Source organism: Mustela nigripes, chromosome 17 (assembly GCF_022355385.1).
Source record: "Mustela nigripes isolate SB6536 chromosome 17, MUSNIG.SB6536, whole genome shotgun sequence".
In the NCBI taxonomy this organism is placed as follows: Eukaryota; Metazoa; Chordata; class Mammalia; order Carnivora; family Mustelidae; genus Mustela; species Mustela nigripes.
In genome coordinates this window covers 8,435,653-8,453,487 of record NC_081573.1, presented here as the reverse complement: position 1 = coordinate 8,453,487, position 17,835 = coordinate 8,435,653, and the positions used below count along the sequence as shown (strand labels likewise).

Below are 17,835 nucleotides of genomic sequence, written 5' to 3'. Positions count from 1 at the left end.
CCACCTCAGACACCCCAAGAAAGCCAGAGTCCAAACACATGTGTAACCAGGAGGGAGAATTTACTTGCAGCAGAGGAAGGCCAGGGAGGGCACCCAGCGGTGGTCTCGGTGGTCCCGAGAGCAGCATGGAGGGCACTCTGACATCTCAGGCCTCTCCGCCCACCCCGGGGTGCTTCTGGCGCAGATGTTTGTCCAGGGTGGCGCGCAGGCCGAAGGGCACGCAGCAGTGGGGACACTCGAAGCGGGTGCTGCCGGGTCCAGGGCCGTGCATGCGGCGGTGGCGGTTCAGCTTGCTGCTCTGCGCACAGGCATAGGAGCAGAGCTCGCAGGCATAGGGCCGCTCGCCGGTGTGCGAGCGCCTGTGCACCGTCAGGTTGCTGCTGTTGCTGAAGTGCTTCCCGCAGAACTCGCAGCTGCCCCCGGGCCCTCGGCTCTTGCCCAGTGGCTTGGGCATCTTCTTGGGGGACAGCTGGCTCTTGGCTGGTTCGGTTCTCTGTTCCTTGGGGGCAGGCCCCCAACTGGCCCCGCCACCAGGGGCCCCGGGCTCCTGGACGCCTGCAGTGGCTGCAGCCCCAGCACCTTCCCCGCTGCTGCACGGGAGGGTGCTGGCCGGGGCAGCGGCGTGCGCAGCTGGCTCCGGAGGGGCAGCAGTGGAGGCCTGCTCCCCGCCAGCAGCGGCCCTGCAGGGGCTCTGGGGCAGCAGCTGCCGGTGTGTCTTCTTATGGCGGTTGAGCTTGCTGCTCTGGGTGCAGGTGTAGGGACACTGGTCGCAGGCGTATGGCCGCTCTCCAGTATGCGAGCGCATGTGCACCTTGAGGTTACTGAAGGAGCTGAGGGTCTTGGCGCACACAGGACAGGTGGGGCTCCGCCGGGGGAGGACGCTCCCCCGCGGGCTCTGGGCCTCCACTTCGGGCCCCACGACCGCCGACACGGCGGCGGCCACCTCCGCTAGGCCCAGCAGCGGGGCCTCGGGAGCCTCGGGCTCCGTCTGGTAGATGGACAGTCCGTGGTCCCACTGGGCGTGGCGCAGCAGCTTCCAGGCCCCTGTGAACTGTCTCCCACAGCGGAAGCAGCTCAAGGCCTTGGGGTCCTTGCGCTCTGCAGAGAGAGAAGGGCCAGTGTTAGGGAGAGGGAGGAAAGCTGGGAGCACCACTCACACCTGCCAGTCGGCACCTTTCCGCAGGAAAGGCCCTGTGTCGGGCTGAGAAGGCACCACAGGAGACAAACTCCCTATCCTCAGAAGCTGAGGGGCAGACGTGGGCAGACAGACAAGGAAAATCTGTGGAGTGGATGACGATGACCTGGGGATTCTGTGTCTGAGAATCTTCCAGAAGAAAAGGGAAAGCAGAGCGAGGGATGGGAGGAGTGCTATTTTCTATGGGGGAGAGGGTCATGAAGGCCTTACTAGAGACCTGGAATTCTGGGTGCTGGGGGTGGGCATGGCCCACCACTCAACTTCCCACCTAGACAAGAAACAAGACCTCTGTCTTCCAGATGGGAGAACTGAGGCAGACACACTTCTCTGAGGCCACAAGCTTAGAAGGGCGGAGCTGGGGTTTCAATGCAGAAACCTGGGGAGACAGATTTTCAAAAAAGACTGCTGGGATGATTACTGAGTGGGTTTCTGCACCAGGCTCCAAGTTCATGGATTCCACGGGTGGTCTCCTATTCCCTGCCTTATGCAGAAGACGGGGCCAAGGCGTAAGTGGGGAGAAGGCAAAGCAGCCACCTAGACGACGAGGTGGGGCAGTGAGGTTCCCCACCCTCCACATGCACCCGAAAGAAAGAACCCTCCAAATTCGATGTTTTCTCTAGACTCTCCAGGTACTACCAGTAAAGTGTCTGCCTTGAGTTTCCAAATTCTAGACCGTCTGGGATGGGGGCAGCTTTCCTGAAGCACCACCAGCCAGGGTCAGGAGCTCAGAAGGCAGCTGCAGAGTGCCAGCCCGGCCTGACTTCCAGCTGGTTCTCCGACTCCCTAGCTGAGTGACCTTGGGAGAGAAACCCTTCTCTCTGGCCTTCAGTTTTCTTACTCATCAGAATATGGGGATCCTGGGGATCCTCTCCCTTTTAGGGTTGTTGTGACCTCAAATGGAGAAGAACTGAGAGTTCTGGTCCATTTCAGTCCTCAGTAAACATGAGCTGAGCCACGGGGCTGAGGTGCGCCCACACTGCTCCAAGTCCAAGTACCTGGGGTGTTCAGTGATTCCACCAAGGCCCCTCCGTGGGCCACCAGACCACCAGCTGCTTCAAGTCTACAGCTAATTCACAGTCCCTCCTTTTCCTCCCCTACTACAGGACCTTCCAGCCCACAGCCTGAGCCTGAATATAATTCCATCTATCAAATATCCTAGACCACATGGGCCAGGGGGTGGAAATGTGCAGGTTCAGAGGCGCCTTAGCCTCTGATGACCAGAAGCTAACCATGAGTCTAGTATCAGGTCAAGGGCTTTGGTTCCCTACCAAGAGAAGGAACCCAGGTGTCCAGACACCCAGGACCTGGCCCAAACCAGGGGCTTCCCAGTGTGCAGGGCTGGGAGATTCCATCTGAGAGGGAAGCCAGAGGCCCCTTCCCTGTCTCTGAGCAAGCGCACCAGCGCCTGGAATCCAAAGTTATCAAGAGGTGGGATGGGGTGGCCATGCCAGGCTTCCAGCTGGCCTCAGCTTCCCCTCCCCCAGGTTGCTGCCCTCCCCAGAGGTCCCCCTACTGCCACAAGGGTCCAGCCACCTGGCCAGTTATTTCTGGCCAAGGGGAAGGAGAAGTGAAACCAGATGGGGGGTGTGTGTGTGTGTGTGGCAAATCCCCAGACCAGTCTTCAGGGGCTGGCCACACCCTGTGGGCGGCCCTCCTACAGGCCCAGCCTCTGCCACCCCCCCCCCAAGTCCCAGCCCTAGGACAGGGCAGGCCCTGGCCACGCCTAGGCTACACCCGATGGGGAGCGAGAAAGGGGAAGTAGTGCTCACTGCCCCGCCTGTCCAGCTCAGCCCCTGCTCCCACAGGAAGCCGGGCCCTTGAACTTGAGAGGGGGACTGCGTCTCCTCTTGACTCACCTGAACCCTGGCAGGGGCTGGGCTCTTTGAAAAGCTGACAGTCCACCTTCTTGTGGTCCATGAAAGCAGTGATGGCCTCCAACGGAAAGGTCTGCAGGCAACGGCCGCAGGTCAACAGATCCGGGTGTTTGTCGGTCCAGGGCTGGCGGTCTGCTGGGAGGAAGCGGGTGGTAAGCGTGGGGTGGGGCCACGATGGGGCCTGGGGGTTCCGAGGGAGAGGGAAAACCCGAAGGTCAGAATGGGGGCTGGAGGCCGGGAGCACGCAACACAAATGAGGCAGGGTCAAGGGGTCGGGGGTCGGGGCCCGAGGGAGGGCGTCCCACCCCCCACCCCCCAACCCCCGGAGGGAAGGGGGAGAGAGGCGGGGCAGGGGTAGGGGGCGCTCACCACGAGGGCTGAGGCTCAGTGGCGTCCACAGCGCCCACTGGTTCCGAGCGCCCAGGGAGTGAAGAGGGCTCCCGGCGGGCGCGGGGCCGGGGGAGTGGCGGGGTTCGCCCTCGAACCGCCCCGACGCAGGCACTTCCTTCGGGGAAAAGGGCCCCAGCCCCGGGGCCTGTAGGGGCCGCGCGTCTGGCTCGGGCTTCACTTCGATGACGAGGTCCGGCATCTCCATCTCGTCGTCTGTGTTGGAGGCGGGCGCGGGATCTACTCGGCGGGGCGTGCAGCCGGCCTTGCGGCGGGACATGGGTCGAGGGCCGGGCGGGCTGGCGGGCTGGCGGGTGGCGGGCTGCGGGCTGGCGGGCGGAGGACGCGCGGGCCGTGCGCGCTCCGTCCGAGGCGCTCAGGTGAGTGACTGCGGAGACCGGCCGCGAACTCTTACACGTGCTGGCCCGGCCCGTGGCTCCGCCCACCGGGGCGGGGCCTGACGGGAGAGTACAGGGCGGCCCCCACAGGGGCCCCGGGCCGCAGGCAAACTCGATCAAAGCAGAGCCTACTGCATTTTCTTAGGGACCAAACCTTAATTACGCCGAGGCCACACGAGTACACGCGCAAACAGCTATTCCTGACCCGGCCTTGGGGCCGGTGTAACTGAGGCAGAGGGTGCCCACACCCACCCCCGAGAGAGAAAAATAGTAGGGGCCACGTTTTTCGCTAGGCGCCTATGAGTAATCGGGACGGTTTCATTAAATGCATTACAATAAAAATTCTGTGGGCCAACATTTATTGAGCATTTACTGTGCACTGGGTTCTGTTCTAAGCACGGAAGATATCGCAGGGAACAAGACAGAAAGTAATAATCCCCGGCCTCAGGCAGTTTCTTTGTCGGGGAGACAGATTCTCAACAAGGTGACTGCAAAACCTAAGTGCCTCCCAGGATGACAAGTGCAGTGGGGCAAAATAAAGCTAGGAGGGGCTGCAAAGGGACGGGGTTGCTGGGGTGGGGTCGGGAGGGTCCGTTCTCTCCAGAGCAGAGCCTGGTGGAACCTAGAGCGGCAGTGTGCGTTCTAGAATAACAAGGGGGGGGGGTTGGGCGTGGGGAGAGGCGTGGGTGATTTGAGTTTTCTGAGAAAATGAGGTCAGACTCAAGAGGGTCTTCTGATCACTTTAAGGTCTTGGTTTTCCTGAGACCAGAGCCTTGAGTGGTTTAAGGCGAGGAAGGTTGTGACCCTATAGATCTCTGCTGGAATCACCATTCAAACCAAACAGGCAACTGTCTCACCCCCCCCCCCACCTCCGCGGCCCCCCTCAGGCCTCCTTGAACTTCCCTCCACAAAGCAGCTCACTCTGATCACTGTTTGAAGTGGCATCGACACCCAGCCCCACCCTCCAACCCTGACGAGTTTCTTCTTCCTGGCACCGGCCACATCAGAACTAGACCTGTCGACTGTCCTCCCTGCCTCCCCACCCCCACCCCACACAAGCCCCCTGAGGTCAGGGCCAGGGTCCGTCCTCGCTGGCTCCCTGGCCCAGCTCAGAGTGAATTTCACATGCTAATCTCCCCAGAGTACTGCTCCAGGCCAGAAGGTTCCTCATATTGTTATTCAGGGCTGAGCTCAATTGTCCTCCAGAGAGCAGAGGACTCCCTGACCACTGTATCTAATGTAGCCCCACCCTGCTGCAGGCCTCAGGACCATGACCTCCATCTGTCCTCGCTTCTTCCCTGGCCCTCGGCTTCCCTGTCTGATACCTCAGGGTGCTTCTTCACAGCCAACATGACCCTTATTTTATTCCTTCTGTATCACTCATCACAAGCCCTGAAGGATCTTGATGTATTTGCTCCTGGAGACCCTGTATCTGCCCCTACCGGCCCTTCTAGAATATAGGTTTTAAGCAGGCAGGAGCCAAATCAGCCTTGTTCACAGGGCCCTGCTCCTGCATAGTTCAGTTAAATTTGTATTGAGCTCCTGCTTTGCAGTTTCTCCCCGCCCCCCTTTTAAAAAAGACATTTATTTGAGAGAACAAGAGAGCCAGAAAGAGAGGGAGAAGCTGACTCCCACTGAGCAGAAAGCCGCACATGGGACTCGATCCCAGGACTCTGGGATCCTGACCTGAGCCCAAGGCAGACTCTTAACCGACTAAACCACCTGAGCATCTGGCACAGTCTTTCAATAGGTATGGCAGAGGGCCTGTGTGCCAGGGCATCTGGTGGGGTGGAGAGGTCCACAAAGCCTCCACCTTACTGAAAAAGTGTGGCAGAAGGGAATTCTGTCTAAACCCAGATGAACGAGGCTCCCAAGCCCTTCAGGCCAGACATTCCATCCTTCAAGGCTCGTTTCCTCCTTTGTAAAACGGGGGTGCTGCAGGGAGGTGTGCTGGACAGAACCACCACCCCTTGGGTCCATCCCAGCAGCAGCTCTCCCCAAGCCTCCTCCCCGCCGTGTGGCTGCGCGGGGTTTCAAGGAAAGGGGGCCTGGGGTCTGGACGGCAGGTGAGGGTAGGAGTGTGCACGTGTGTGTGTGTGGGGGGGGGGGCAAACACCAAGCGCCGCGCTTAACTCAGCCGGGAGGAAATCTTCTCTGCACCTCGGTTTCTTCTTCCGTGAAGCGGGCATCCCAGACAGGCCCCACCTCGCCGGCGGGCGGCTCCGAGGGCAGCGCGGGGCCAGGCCGCGGCGGAGTGGGACGCCGGGCAGCGCCCGCTTCCGAGCGCGAGAGCCCGCCCGCCACCACGTGGGGCTTGGGGCTGGGGCGGAGGCGCGGGCGGAACCCAGGCTGGGCGGCTCTCGGCCCGCCCGGGCCTCTGCAGCCGGGGCGCCGGCGGAAGTGCGAGCGCCAGTCGCCGCGGACCTGGGTGAGTGCGGGGTGTTGGTGGCGGGGCGGGAGCTCCCGTCCGCGTGCGGAGCCGGGAGTGGCGGGAAAGGGGCAGGTCCGCGCCTGCCACACCGGCCGTGGAGGACCTTCCGGTCCCTCCACCCCGCCCGGAGCTCCGGCACCCGTACTCCGATCCGGGCACGTTCCCGCGCTCGGGTCGGCGGGGCGAGGAGCCGGGGCAGCGCGCAGTGCCCTCCCCCGCCCCCGGCCCGCCTCTCCCGGGAAGAGGATAAGACAACGGTCAGGGCAGTGACCGCGGCTGCAATCCTGACGCCCCGCGGTGGTGGGACGGAATCGCCGGCCCGATCTGAGCTGGGAGGACACCCGGCGCGGGCAGAGTGGGGAATGGACGCCCGGGGGCCGGGAGGACCTACTTAGTATAAGAAAGGGCTGGCGGCGGGTGGCCAGGGCGGAATTGAAAGGGAGCTGACCTGCGCAGGGGGCAGAGGGGAGGGGAGGGACTCCGTGCGGGAGCTGGGGATGGGGGCTGGTTGTGTGGACTCGTCAGCCCCTTGGTTCATTCGCCGGGGTCGGGGGTCTTCGCCGTGAACCTGTTAAACCAGCTCGTTTCCTGCCCTGGTAACGGAAGAGTTAGCGAAGCTTCCACTGAACGGATCCATTGCCTTTTCCTTGGAAGTCAGCCCCGAGGCCCCTGGAAGGGAGGTTTGCGAATCTGCTGCCCTCGCCCACGACCCAAGTGATGGGCTCTGGAGTCTTAGCTATGCAAATCGTTTTTCAAGTCATGGGGGATGGGTTTGGACATTTTTCTGAAATCTTCTGGGGGAAATCCTTGGCTTGGAAACTGAAAAGATTAGGGATTCTGGAGCCTGATCACCAGCGAGCATGGATAGTGCCTGCTTTTGCCTTCTTGAACACGCCCTGCGGACCTTTCCTAAACCAATTTCTTATCGGATCACACCTTGGTTCTGAAACCTCCCGTGGCCCTTCAGTGCTGTCTGAGGACGTGGCCTGATCCCTTGTCAGACCAACCTGGGTTTGGTCCCTTTCCCTGCCCCTCAGCCAGCTCACTCCCAGTAAATGATTCTCATTTCCCAGTCCCAGTTTCCTCCTCTGGAAAATGGGGATCCCACGGGCTAACCAAATCTCCATTTATTCTCCCTTAATGGAGAAAGCAGGTCTGTACGCTGGTTCACCCTTGCATTTTTGTTTTATCCAGGGATTTAACATCATTTGTGGCCACTTGATTAATTCCTAACGATCCTTTCTGTAGTACCAGCCCTAGAGAGTAGGGCGTTTCTTTTAAATCACTCAAGTGTTAACCTAAATTGCAGGAGAGCCCTGGGGGCTGATGATTGTTGACCAAGTTTGGACTGCAGTGGTCAGATAAGTTAAAAAATGTGTATATCCTTGAGTCCCATTCGCAGTGGTAGTAGTCAAATAAAGAAAACGTATATTGTACACCTGAAACTAATATCACAGTGTGTATTAACTAACTGGGATTAAAGCAAAAACTCAAAAAAAGAAGAAAATGTATATATCCCATAAATCCCATTTACTGTGGTCTTCCCCATCAGGGAAAACACTGAGAGTCTGTCCTGGTCCACCCCTCAGTCTAATAGCAAGTAGTGAACGGGCTCTCAACCTTCAAAATAAATTCTTTTTTTTTTTTTTTTTAAGATTTTATTTATTCATTTGACAGGCAGAGATTACAAGTAGGCAGAGAGAGAGAGAGAGGAGGAAGCAGGCCCCCTGCTGAGCAGAGAGCCCGATGTGGGACTCCATCCCAGGACCCTGAGATCATGACCTGAGCCGAAGGCAGCGGCTTAACCCACTGAGCCACCCAGGCGCCCCCCCTCAAAATAAATTCTTATCTGACCACTTTTCCCCACCTGCATGGCCCTCAACCTGTCCCAGGCACCGTCATCCTCTGCCTACGTGGGCCACTGCACTGGCTTCCTCACCAGGCTCCCTTCCCTGCTTCTTCCTCGGTGTCCCTCACAATCCACTGTCCCCGTGCAGCAGGCAGAGGGATCATGTGAAAATCCAAGTCCCGTCCTATCTGTCCCTCCTCACTCAGAGTAGAGAGCCAGCCTCATGTAGTCTTCAAGGCGCTTCCAGAACTGCACAATCCACCCCTGCTCCCGCCTCCTGCCTCCTCCACATTGGCCTCCCTGCCAAGGGCTTGCATTTGCTGTTCCCACTGACAGGAACACCTTTCCACCCAGATCTCTACGTGACTCCGTCCATTATACCATTTGGGTCTGTGCTCAAATGCAACAGACTTCCTGGCCAGCTTGCTCTCTCGCCCCCAGGCTGGGCTGGTGCCCCCTCTGGGCACCTGAGGGCCCCCAGCCTCCTTCCTTCCAGCCCTGCCCACTCCGGCTCAGCATCCTCTAAAGACAAGTCAGGTGGGCTGGGCACTGAGCAGGCACTTGGATAACATGGACGGCTGAATCTTTTCTTTCCTTCAACAAAGATTGACTGAGCTCACCCTGTTTGCCTGGCTCAGGGGTGGGGCTGGGATGGGGTTGTGAAATCACCAGACATGGCCTTTCAAAGTCACGTGTCCTGTGGCAGACGGGACAGTACGCAGGTAAACAAGTGCGTGCATATTGTTAGGAGGGGATAGTACTGTGCGGATAGGAGAATGCGGGGTGAAGGGGCTACTGTCCCCCCCCAATAAAGGTGACATTTGAGCGACGACCTGAGTGCAGTGAGCGGGGGAAGATGAGTCCTAGATCAGGAAATGTATAAAACTCTCCCATCTGGAAGAGGGTTCTAGGCAAGAGTGTTTTGTTTTTTTTTTAAAGATTTTATTTATTTATTTGACAGAGAGGGAGAGATCACAAGTAGGCAGAGAGGCAAGCAGAGAGAGGTGGGGGGGGGGAATCAGGCTCCCCACTGAGCAGGGAGCCCAACGGGGCTTGATCCCAGGACACTGAGATCATGACCTGAGCCGAAGGCAGAGACTGAACCCAGTGAACCACCCAGGCACCCCAAGAGTGTTCTTGATACGTGCAAGGACTGGAGGACTGAGGCAAGAGTGGAGGGGCAGGATATGAGGTCAGAGGGGTCTTGTAGCCACTGGGAGGACTTGGGCTTTTTGCTCTTGGGGGAGGTAGGAGCCCTAGGGGGGGCTCTGAGGCTAGGAGGGGTGTGTTGGGACTTAGTTCTAACAGGATCTCTCTGATAGCTGTATCCGCGCAGGGAACAGTGAAGGTAGAAGCTGGGGGCCCGATGGGGAGGAGACTGGTAGAGTCTAGGTGTGAACGGGACCAGACTGGAGGGAAGCAGAGTGGGGCAGAGGGTGAAAAGTTGCTGGGTTCTGGGTATGACTTTAAAGGTGGAGCTGAGGGGCTGTACTGATGGATGGAAGAGAAAGTGAGGAGGGGTCCAGGACACCGTGGGATGTCCTTTGCCTGATCACCCTGAAAGATGCTCCCCTCTCCTGGAAACCTTAGGAGGTCAGTTTTTTCTTTTCTTTCCTCCTTCATTTCACAGATGAGGAACCGGAGCCGGAAGGCTGCCTACTCCCCAAACTCTACCAGCCCAGATCCTTCTTAGTGAATCTGGGAGGGCTAAGAACCACCAGGCTCCCGGAATCCACAGCTTCATCCTCTCTGCCGTGCGTGGGGTAAGCTGTGGCCTGCCTCCTGGTCTGGTCTGGCCCACCAGCTAAGAGCGGGTCTTAACACTTCTAAGTGCTTGGAAAATTTTAAGAAATCTGTGTGGGTGCGTGAAATTGTATGGAATTCAAATTGTAGTGTCCCTCCTGGTAAGTAAGGTTTTAAGAAGGGCCACGTTCGGGCGCCTGGGTGGCTCAGTGGGTTAAGCCGCTGCCTTCGGCTCAGGTCATGATCTCAGGGTCCTGGGATCGAGTCCCGCATCGGGCTCTCTGCTCAGCAGGGAGCCTGCTTCCTCCTCTCTCTCTGCCTGCCTCTCTGCCTACTTGTGATCTCTGTCTGTCAAATAAATAAATAAAATCTTTAAAAAAAAAAGAAGGGCCACGTTCATTGTTTGCGTATCTGGCCTTGGCTGCTTTCTTGCCACTGTGGCAGCGTTGAGTAGTTGTGACAGACCCTGTGGGCCACAAAACCTGAAGTATTTATTGTTGGGCCCTTTACGGAGGAAATTTGCTAACTTGCAGTAAGGATCCCATCTGACCACCACTGTGATCGGTAGGGCTTGGCAGCTCATCCCTAGGAAAGGTCTGGGTTGGCACAGAAAGTTTGGGGAGAGGAAATTCACATTCCCGAGGGGGAATCTGACATTCTTATTTCTATTTCTTTAAATTTTATTTTAAGTAGTCTCCACCCACCACCCTGAGATCAAGAGTTGTGCACATTCCACCAAATGACCCAGCAAGGTGCCCCAGGAATTCAATTTTTTTTTTTTTTTAAAGAATTTATTTATTTATTTGAGAGAGCGAGAGTGAGACGGAGCACAAGCAGGGGTGGGGAGGGTGGCAGGGGAGAGAGAGAAGCAGGCTCCCCACTGAGTAGGGGCTCCATCTCAAGGCCCAGGACCCTAGGAATTATGGTCCGAGCCAAAGGCAGACACTTTACCGACAACTGAGCCACCCAGGCGCCCCAGAATCTAACATTTTTCGAGAGAGATGGGAGCATTACAGTATGCCCCTTCCTTCTTGAAATTAGAATTTAAAAATTACTTTGATGACACCCCTGGCTGGCTCAGTCAATAGAGCTTTGGGATTCTTGATCTCGGGGTTGTGAGTTCCAACCTCACGTTGGGTCTAAAGATGACCAGAATTAAATAACATCTTAGAAAAAAATACTACTTTGACTAGTAATATTTTGTGGAAGGACTGTGAAAGTCATAAAGAGGTTGACAGTTCAAAGGCCCCTCCCCTGGTTCTTCCGGGGGCTGACGGACCAGCAGCCTTTGCAGTGTTCACAGAAACCGTAACTGGCCCTCATGACATTGATTTACGCCCTTAGTCCCAAGGGACGGAAGGTGCTTCTTCACAGCTGCACAGACACCTTGCCTCATCAGCCTTGCGTCTTACCCCACCTGGGAAGTGAAGGGTCTTCTAGCATTGGAGCTTTAATTTGCATTTCCCTGGTTGTCTGTGGGGTTGTGAGTGTGTTCGGGAGTTGAATAGCCCTGTTTATCCGCCCCACCCCCCACCTGTTTGTCTACACTAGTGGTTCTCTACTAGACACGTTTTTTATTTTGTTCCTCCCAAGGACATTGGGCCATGTATGGAGAGTTTTTTGGTTGTTTATTTTGTTTGTTTGTTTTGTTTTTAAATTAAGGGAGAAGCAGACTCTGCTGAGTAGGGACCCCCAAGCAGACTGGATCCTGGGACTCCAGGATCATGCCCTGAGCTGAAGGCAGTCACTTAACCGACTGAGCCACACGGGTGCCCTGCCCCACCGCCTTTTTTTTTTTTTTTTGTAGAAATCATTTCTTTGATTATATACACTGAATTTAAAAAAAAAAAATTTTATTGGGGTAAAGCATACATAACCTTTGTCTCTTTACCTATTTTTTAAAAGATTTTATTTATTTATTCATGAGAGACAGAGAGAAAGAGAGGCAGAGGGAGAAGCAGGCTCTCCGCAGAGCAGGGAGCCCAATCTGGGACTTGATTCCAGGATCCTGGGATCAGGACCCGGGCCGAAAGCAGACGCTTAACCAATTGAGCCACCCAGGTGTCCCTACCTTTTTTTTTTTTTTTTTTTTTTCAAGATTTTTATTTATTTATTTGATGGATAGAGATCACAAGTAGGCAGAGGCAGGCAGAGAGAGGGAGAAGCAGGCTCCCCGCTGAGCAGAGAGCCTGATGTAGAGCTCGATCCCAGGACCCTGAGATCATGACCTGAACTGAAAGCGGAGGCTTAATCCAAGTGGCGCCTGAGCCACCAAGGCGCCCCGAACCCTACCTTTTTTTTTTTTTTTAAGATTTTTATTTATCTGAGAGAGAGAGATAGAACACAAGCAAGGGGAGAAGCAGAAGGAGAGGGAGAAGCAGACTCCCCAGTGAGCAGGGCCTGATGTGGAGTTTGATCTCAGGACCCTGAGATTATGACCTGAGCCAAAGGCAGAGGACTTTTTTTTTTTTTTTTTTTTAAGATTTTGTTTATTTATTTGCCAGAGATCACAAGTAGGCAGAGAGGCATCAGAGAGAGAGGGGGAAGCAGGCTTCCCGCTGAACAGAGAGCCTGATGTAGGGCTCGATCCCAGGACCCTGGGATCGTGACCTGAGCCGAACGTAGAGGCCTCAACCCGCTGAGCCACCCAGGCTCAGAAGGCAGAGGCTTAACCGGCTGAGCTACCCAAGCATCCAGCCACTTTACCTATTTTATCTTATTATTCCATTCTATTTCATTTTATTTTATGTAACCTCTACCCCTAGTTTGGGGCTGGAATTTATGACCCTGAGATCAAGAATTTCCTGCTATTGACCAAGCCAGCCAGACACCCCAATATATGGAGAACTTAAAATAAAAGGCTTTATGGGGAGCCTGGCTGGCTTAGTACAGCATGGAACTCTTGATTTGGGGTTATAAGTTTGAGCTGCATACTACATGTAAAGATTATTAAAAAAAAAAGCAACTCTTATTTTTTATTTTTATTTTTATTTATTTATTTTTTTTTAAAGATTTTTTATTCATTTATTTGACAGAAAGAGATGATGAGCAGGCAGAGAGGCAGGCAGAGAGAGAGGAGGAAGCAGGCTCCCCGCTGAGCAGAGAGCCCGATGCGGGGCTCGATCCCAGGACCCTGAGATCCTGACCCGGGCCGAAGGCAGCGGCTCAACCCACTGAGCCACCCAGGCGCCCCGTCTCTTATTTTTTAAAGATTATTTATTTATTTATTTGTCAGAACAGAGAGAGCGAGGGAGCGTGTGCACAAGCAGGGGGAGTCCAGGCAGAGGGAGAAGCAGGCTCCCTGCTGAGCAAGGATCCTGATGCTGGGCTCTATCCCAGGACTCTGGGATCGTGACATTTAACCGACTGAGCCACTCAGGCGTCCCCCCAAAATTAAAATCCTAAAAAAAAAAAAAAAAAAGGCTTTATTGAGATGTAATTCTTATACCGTACCATTCACCAGTGGGAGACAATTCTGGGAGTCATGGCTTGGAGTAGGGGATGCTACAGGCGTCTTGTGGCCAGAGGCCAGGGCTGCTGCTAAAATCTCACACTTCTGCACTTAACAGCCCCCCACAGCAGGACAAAGAGGGCCCTGCCACAGATATCAATGATTCTGAGGTTGAGAAACCCTCATCTACTGCTGTGGCCCATTCCTCTGCAGGATCCTTTCTTGCCAGGAGCCCGCGGGTGAGCTGCAGAGACAGGAATCGCCTAATGAGGAAAAGGATCATCTCAGTCTCCCTCTTACGTGAGTGGCCTGGGGTGGGATACCGGGTACCTAAAATCTGTCATCACTTTAGAGAGGACTGAGCCACGGTTTTAGCTGCCTGAAACCTGGGTCCCTCTCTCCCCGTCTCTCTTGCTCACAGAACCAGCATCTCCCTGTATGCAGCCCCCATCATAGTGGTGCTTAATGTGTTCCAAGCCTGTGCTAAACACTGTGTGATTGTGCCTTTAGTCCCCGGGCCAGCCCTGTGGGGCTGGTCTTCTTACCACCTGTATTTCACTGATGGGGAAACTGAGGCACAGACTGGTTAAGCAACTTAACCCAGTCACACAGCAATAGTAATAATAACAATTGTAACTCAACTTTATAGAGAAGCTACCTTGAGTCAGGCTCCCAGTCTTGTAGGAGCCTGTCGCATCCTAATGACACGCTGAGGGGCTCTAGGTGCCATTTCTCCATATAAGGGAAGAGGAAACTGCCTCTCCGGCTGGAGGTCCCCCAGGGAAGCTGGCCTGGGAGCTCAGCCTCCACTGCATATGTTCAAGCAGGAGTGATGTTTAAAGGGCCGGTGTCTGTGTCCCTGCCCCACAGGGTTCCAGGAGCTGAGGGGACAGCAGAAGGCAAGCAGCAAGGCCTCTGCCCATGGGGGAGGCAGGCATCTAGCAGGGTACAAAGGCCATTAAGCAGAACAGTAAATACACCGTATGTCAGAAGAGTGCCATTTGCTACAGAAGACAGGGAAGCTGAGGAGGGCCGGAAGGGAGGGGGGTGGGACTTGAACATGGCATGCTGGCAGGGTCTGGAGCTCGTGGGGCTGCTGAGGGCTGTGGTGAGGACTTTGGCTTTGACTCTGCCAGGCAGAAGCCAGGGGCGGGCTCTCAGCAGAGTACAGGCGTGACCGGGCTCCGGTGTTCGATGGTGGGTGTCAGGTGTTAAGCAGGTCCCTTTGGCTGTGCAGGTGGGGATAGACTCGGGGTTAAGGAGACAGTGAAGGTGGAAGCCAGGAGCTCAGGGAGGAGGTGACTTCATGCGTCCAAGCAGGAAGCGACAGCGGCTGGACCAAGATGTGGGCAGTGGAGAGACGAGCGTTACTCAAAATACAAAAACAACAATACCGGTTTGGACTGCATCGGTCCAACAGATTTTTTTCCATAAATACAGTAAAATACTGTAAATGTATTTTCTCTTCCTTAGGATTTTCTTAATAAAATTTGCTTTTCTCTAGCTTACCTTGATGTAAGAATACAGCATGTGATATGTACAACGTACCAAATATGTGTTAATCAGCTCTTTATGCTATCAATAAGGCTTCCAGTCAACAGCAGGCTACCAGTAGTTAGGTCTTGGGGAATTTCGAGTTATACCTGGATTTTCAGCCATGTAGGGGGCTGGAACTCTAACTCCCAAGTTGTTCAAGGGCCAGTTAGATATATTATTCCTCCTCAGGCTTTCTTTGCCTTTTATGACCTTGATTTTTTTTTTTTTTAAAGGGCAAAGAGAATGCACTTCAAAGATTTTGTTTGTCAGAGAGAGAGAGGGAGCACAAGCGGGGGAGGAGGCGGAGAGAGAAGCAGGCTGCGCGCTAAGCAGGGAGCCCGATGCAGGGCTCGATCCCAGAACGCCAGGATCATGACCTGAGCCGGAGGCAGATGCTTAATGACTGAGCCACCGAGGGGCCCAGCAGGCTCTTTTTTATAGAATGTCCCTCAATTTGAGTTTCCTCACGATGAGATTTAGGTAATCCATTTTTGGTAGGAATACCACAGAAATGGTGCCACGTCAGGAGGCCTAGGGGGTCCATTTGTCCCACTACTGCACGTGATGGCTTTGATGTCTAAGTTAAGGTCGTGTCTACCAGTTTCCTCAGTTACAAACTTACTGTTTACTCTTTACAACAAATAAATATTTTCTGGGGAAGTACTTTAAGACTTTGGCTATGCTGGCACTTGCCCAGCACTCATCTACAAATTTCAGCATCCATTGGATTTTACCTCCTTCAGTGGACTCATGATTTCTGGTTTTTTTAGGGGGTTATAATCTGTAACAATCATTTTTTGTCTATTTTATTTCTTCGAAGGTTTTATTTTTTTAAGAGAAAAAATTTTAAAGATTTTATTTTATTTACTTATTTGAGAGAGAGAGAAGGAGAGCACAAGAAGAGAGGTCAGCAGGAGAAGCAGACTTCCTGCTGAGCAGGGAGCCCAATGTGGGACTCAATCCCAGGAGCCCAGGATCATGACCTGAGCCGAAGGCAGTTGCTTAACAAATTGAGCCACCCAGGCGCCCCTAAGATTTTATTTTTAAGTAATCTCTACACCCAATGTGGGCCTTGAACCTACAACCCCATGATCAAGAATCCCAGCCTCTGCCGACTGAGCCAGCCAGGTGACCTGTGTAACTTGTTATTGTAATGTTCATATCATTCCAGAGCTGGCCCCCGGAAGCCGTCGTAAGGTGGCTCCCGTGTGATTGGGAGTGTATGTGGGAGAGAGCATTTCCCTATAGATCGGATGGGCTGTGTGTGAGAGATGAGAGGAGGCTGGAGTTGGTTCTTTCAGCAAATATTTATTGCCAGGGAGTAGGAATAAAATAGTGATCAAAGCAGTCAAAAGTTCCTGCTCTCATGAACCTCGAGAATGGTGGTAGCAGCTCCTAGAGAGGCGGTAACTGGCAGAGGGAGGGGACAGCGTTGAGGAGGAGAATCCGGAACTGGGTTTTGGACAAGTTGAGCCGAGGTGGGGTAGACAGACGCCTCTTGTCACTGTCGCCCACTCCCTGTGTAATGGCTTCTTGCTTTCTTCACCCATCTGCCAGGATAATGCAGACTCCACTGACCATCCCTGTGCCTGTGCTCCGGCTCCCTCGGGGCCCAGATGGCCTGAGCAGAGGCTTTGCGCCAGATGGACGCAGGGCCCCCCGGATGCCAGAGGGTCCTGAAACCCCAGGGTCTGCAGGAGTTCAAGAGTCTCGGGAATCCCAGGAACAGCAGGCACGAGCAGCGCTCCGGGAACGCTACCTCCGCAGCCTGCTGGCCATGGTGGGTCACCAGGTGAGTTTCACACTGCACGAGGGCGTGCACGTGACTGCCCACTTCGGAGCCACTGACCTGGACGTGGCCAACTTCTACGTGTCACAGCTGCAGACGCCCATAGGTGTGCAGGCTGAGGCCCTGCTGCGGTGTAGTGACATTATCGCATACACCTTCAAGCCATGAAGATGCTACTGGCTTCACCTTTTGGCTTTGGGCCTAGCCACCGGGCTCCAGCCCCGCCACATGGTCGTGGGGCACACAGAGTTTGGAACTCCCTTGGAATTCTGAGCCGACCTCCAAGCAACTCTGGCTTCTTGGGACTTCGAGGGTGTAGTCGGTAAAATTTTGCAACCCCAGGAGTTCTAGAGCCCATTGACATGAATGCTCTACCTCAAAGAACTCTAAACTCTAAAACAGCCTCTTGCCAGTTCCTGAAGATTGAGGATTGGGCGTGGAAGACAAATGGCAGAGTGGGAAATTGTTTCTTGAAGCTGCAAAGTTCAGCCACCCTGAAGATACTCCCCTCCTACTAAAGAACCAATTATCCCAGGAAGATTCGCCTCCTGTTTTTTGTTTGTTTGTTTTTTTAAAGTGTAGCGCACAGGGATGGAGCCAGGTCTAGGAAGTGGAAGGGTGGCCAGGCTAGCTAAGGTCTGAATCTGGTGGATCTGGGCCAAGAGGATACATCACAGGGCTGAGAGGAGCTCGGATGAAGGCGGAGATTGGCTTGGTCCGGGAATGGCTGGAGCTACCCGAAAGCCGGGTTTGGGACATTTGGACGCGATTTCCTTTTCGGGTGGGCAGGAGTGTTCCCAGGCAGGGGCGTGGCTCGCACCGGGTTACCTGGTCGCCTGGCTCTGGAGCGGTGTGGACCTCACCCTAGAGACGGCTTCCCCGTCCTCTCCGGAAGGCGTTGGACCTTGTGCGGCGGCGCCACCGAGGCCAGGCTGAGGACTAGGGCTTGGGGTGAAGCTTCACCCTCTTTCTGTGTCGCTCCAGCTGTGTGGCCGACCGGATCATTCGCTGCCCTTATCCCCGTCACTAGCGTCTTTCAGCACATCGCTTTAAAAAAATAATTGCTGCACCCTTTGTAGTCCCATCAACTTCAGCATGCAAGCGCGGATCCCGTTAAATAAAGATTCGCTTTGTTTGTCTGCAGTCGCGAAAGTGCGGCGGCTGAGAGGTTGAAAGGGGCAG

At 54.8% G+C, this 17,835-nt stretch overlaps 2 protein-coding genes across 7 annotated transcripts; one reads left to right on the top strand and one right to left on the bottom strand.

Annotated features, from left to right (window-relative positions):
- Positions 1–52: 52 nt before the first annotated feature.
- On the bottom strand, positions 53–4,188 carry ZNF296 (zinc finger protein 296). Of its 2 annotated transcripts, none has more exons than XM_059383115.1 (3): positions 3,439–4,188; positions 3,052–3,204; positions 53–1,098 (listed from the first exon to the last, which is right to left on the bottom strand). In XM_059383115.1, the coding sequence occupies exons 1-3, from the start codon at positions 3,734–3,736 to the stop codon at positions 146–148; spliced, it is 1,404 nt and encodes a 467-aa protein (XP_059239098.1). In that variant the 5' UTR covers positions 3,737–4,188; the 3' UTR covers positions 53–145. The 2 variants fall into 2 exon arrangements, with proteins under 2 accessions (XP_059239098.1, XP_059239099.1); XM_059383116.1 differs by having other exon boundaries at positions 3,052–3,201.
- GEMIN7 (gem nuclear organelle associated protein 7) lies at positions 3,079–17,191 on the top strand. 5 transcript variants are annotated; one of them, XM_059383118.1, is made up of 4 exons: positions 3,079–3,161; positions 9,765–9,897; positions 13,542–13,628; positions 16,422–17,191. In XM_059383118.1, exon 4 carries the CDS (start codon positions 16,426–16,428, stop codon positions 16,819–16,821), a length of 396 nt encoding a protein of 131 aa, XP_059239101.1. In that variant the 5' UTR covers positions 3,079–3,161; positions 9,765–9,897; positions 13,542–13,628; positions 16,422–16,425; the 3' UTR covers positions 16,822–17,191. The 5 variants fall into 5 exon arrangements, with proteins under 5 accessions (XP_059239101.1, XP_059239103.1, XP_059239102.1 ...); XM_059383120.1 differs by having other exon boundaries at positions 3,117–3,140; XM_059383119.1 differs by having other exon boundaries at positions 3,160–3,221.
- The last annotated feature ends 644 nt before the right edge of the window (positions 17,192–17,835 follow it).

Coding starts and splice junctions, on each gene's coding strand:
- ZNF296 (XM_059383115.1), bottom strand. CDS start 3,736: ATGTCCCGCCGCAAGGCCGGCTGCACGCCCCGCCGAGTAGATCCCGCG. Junction 3,205..3,438: donor ACTGAGCCTCAGCCCTCGTG/GTGAGCGCCCCC, acceptor GCTTCCTCCCAG/CAGACCGCCAGCCCTGGACC. Junction 1,099..3,051: donor CAGCCCCTGCCAGGGTTCAG/GTGAGTCAAGAG, acceptor CTCTCTCTGCAG/AGCGCAAGGACCCCAAGGCC.
- GEMIN7 (XM_059383118.1), top strand. CDS start 16,426: ATGCAGACTCCACTGACCATCCCTGTGCCTGTGCTCCGGCTCCCTCGG.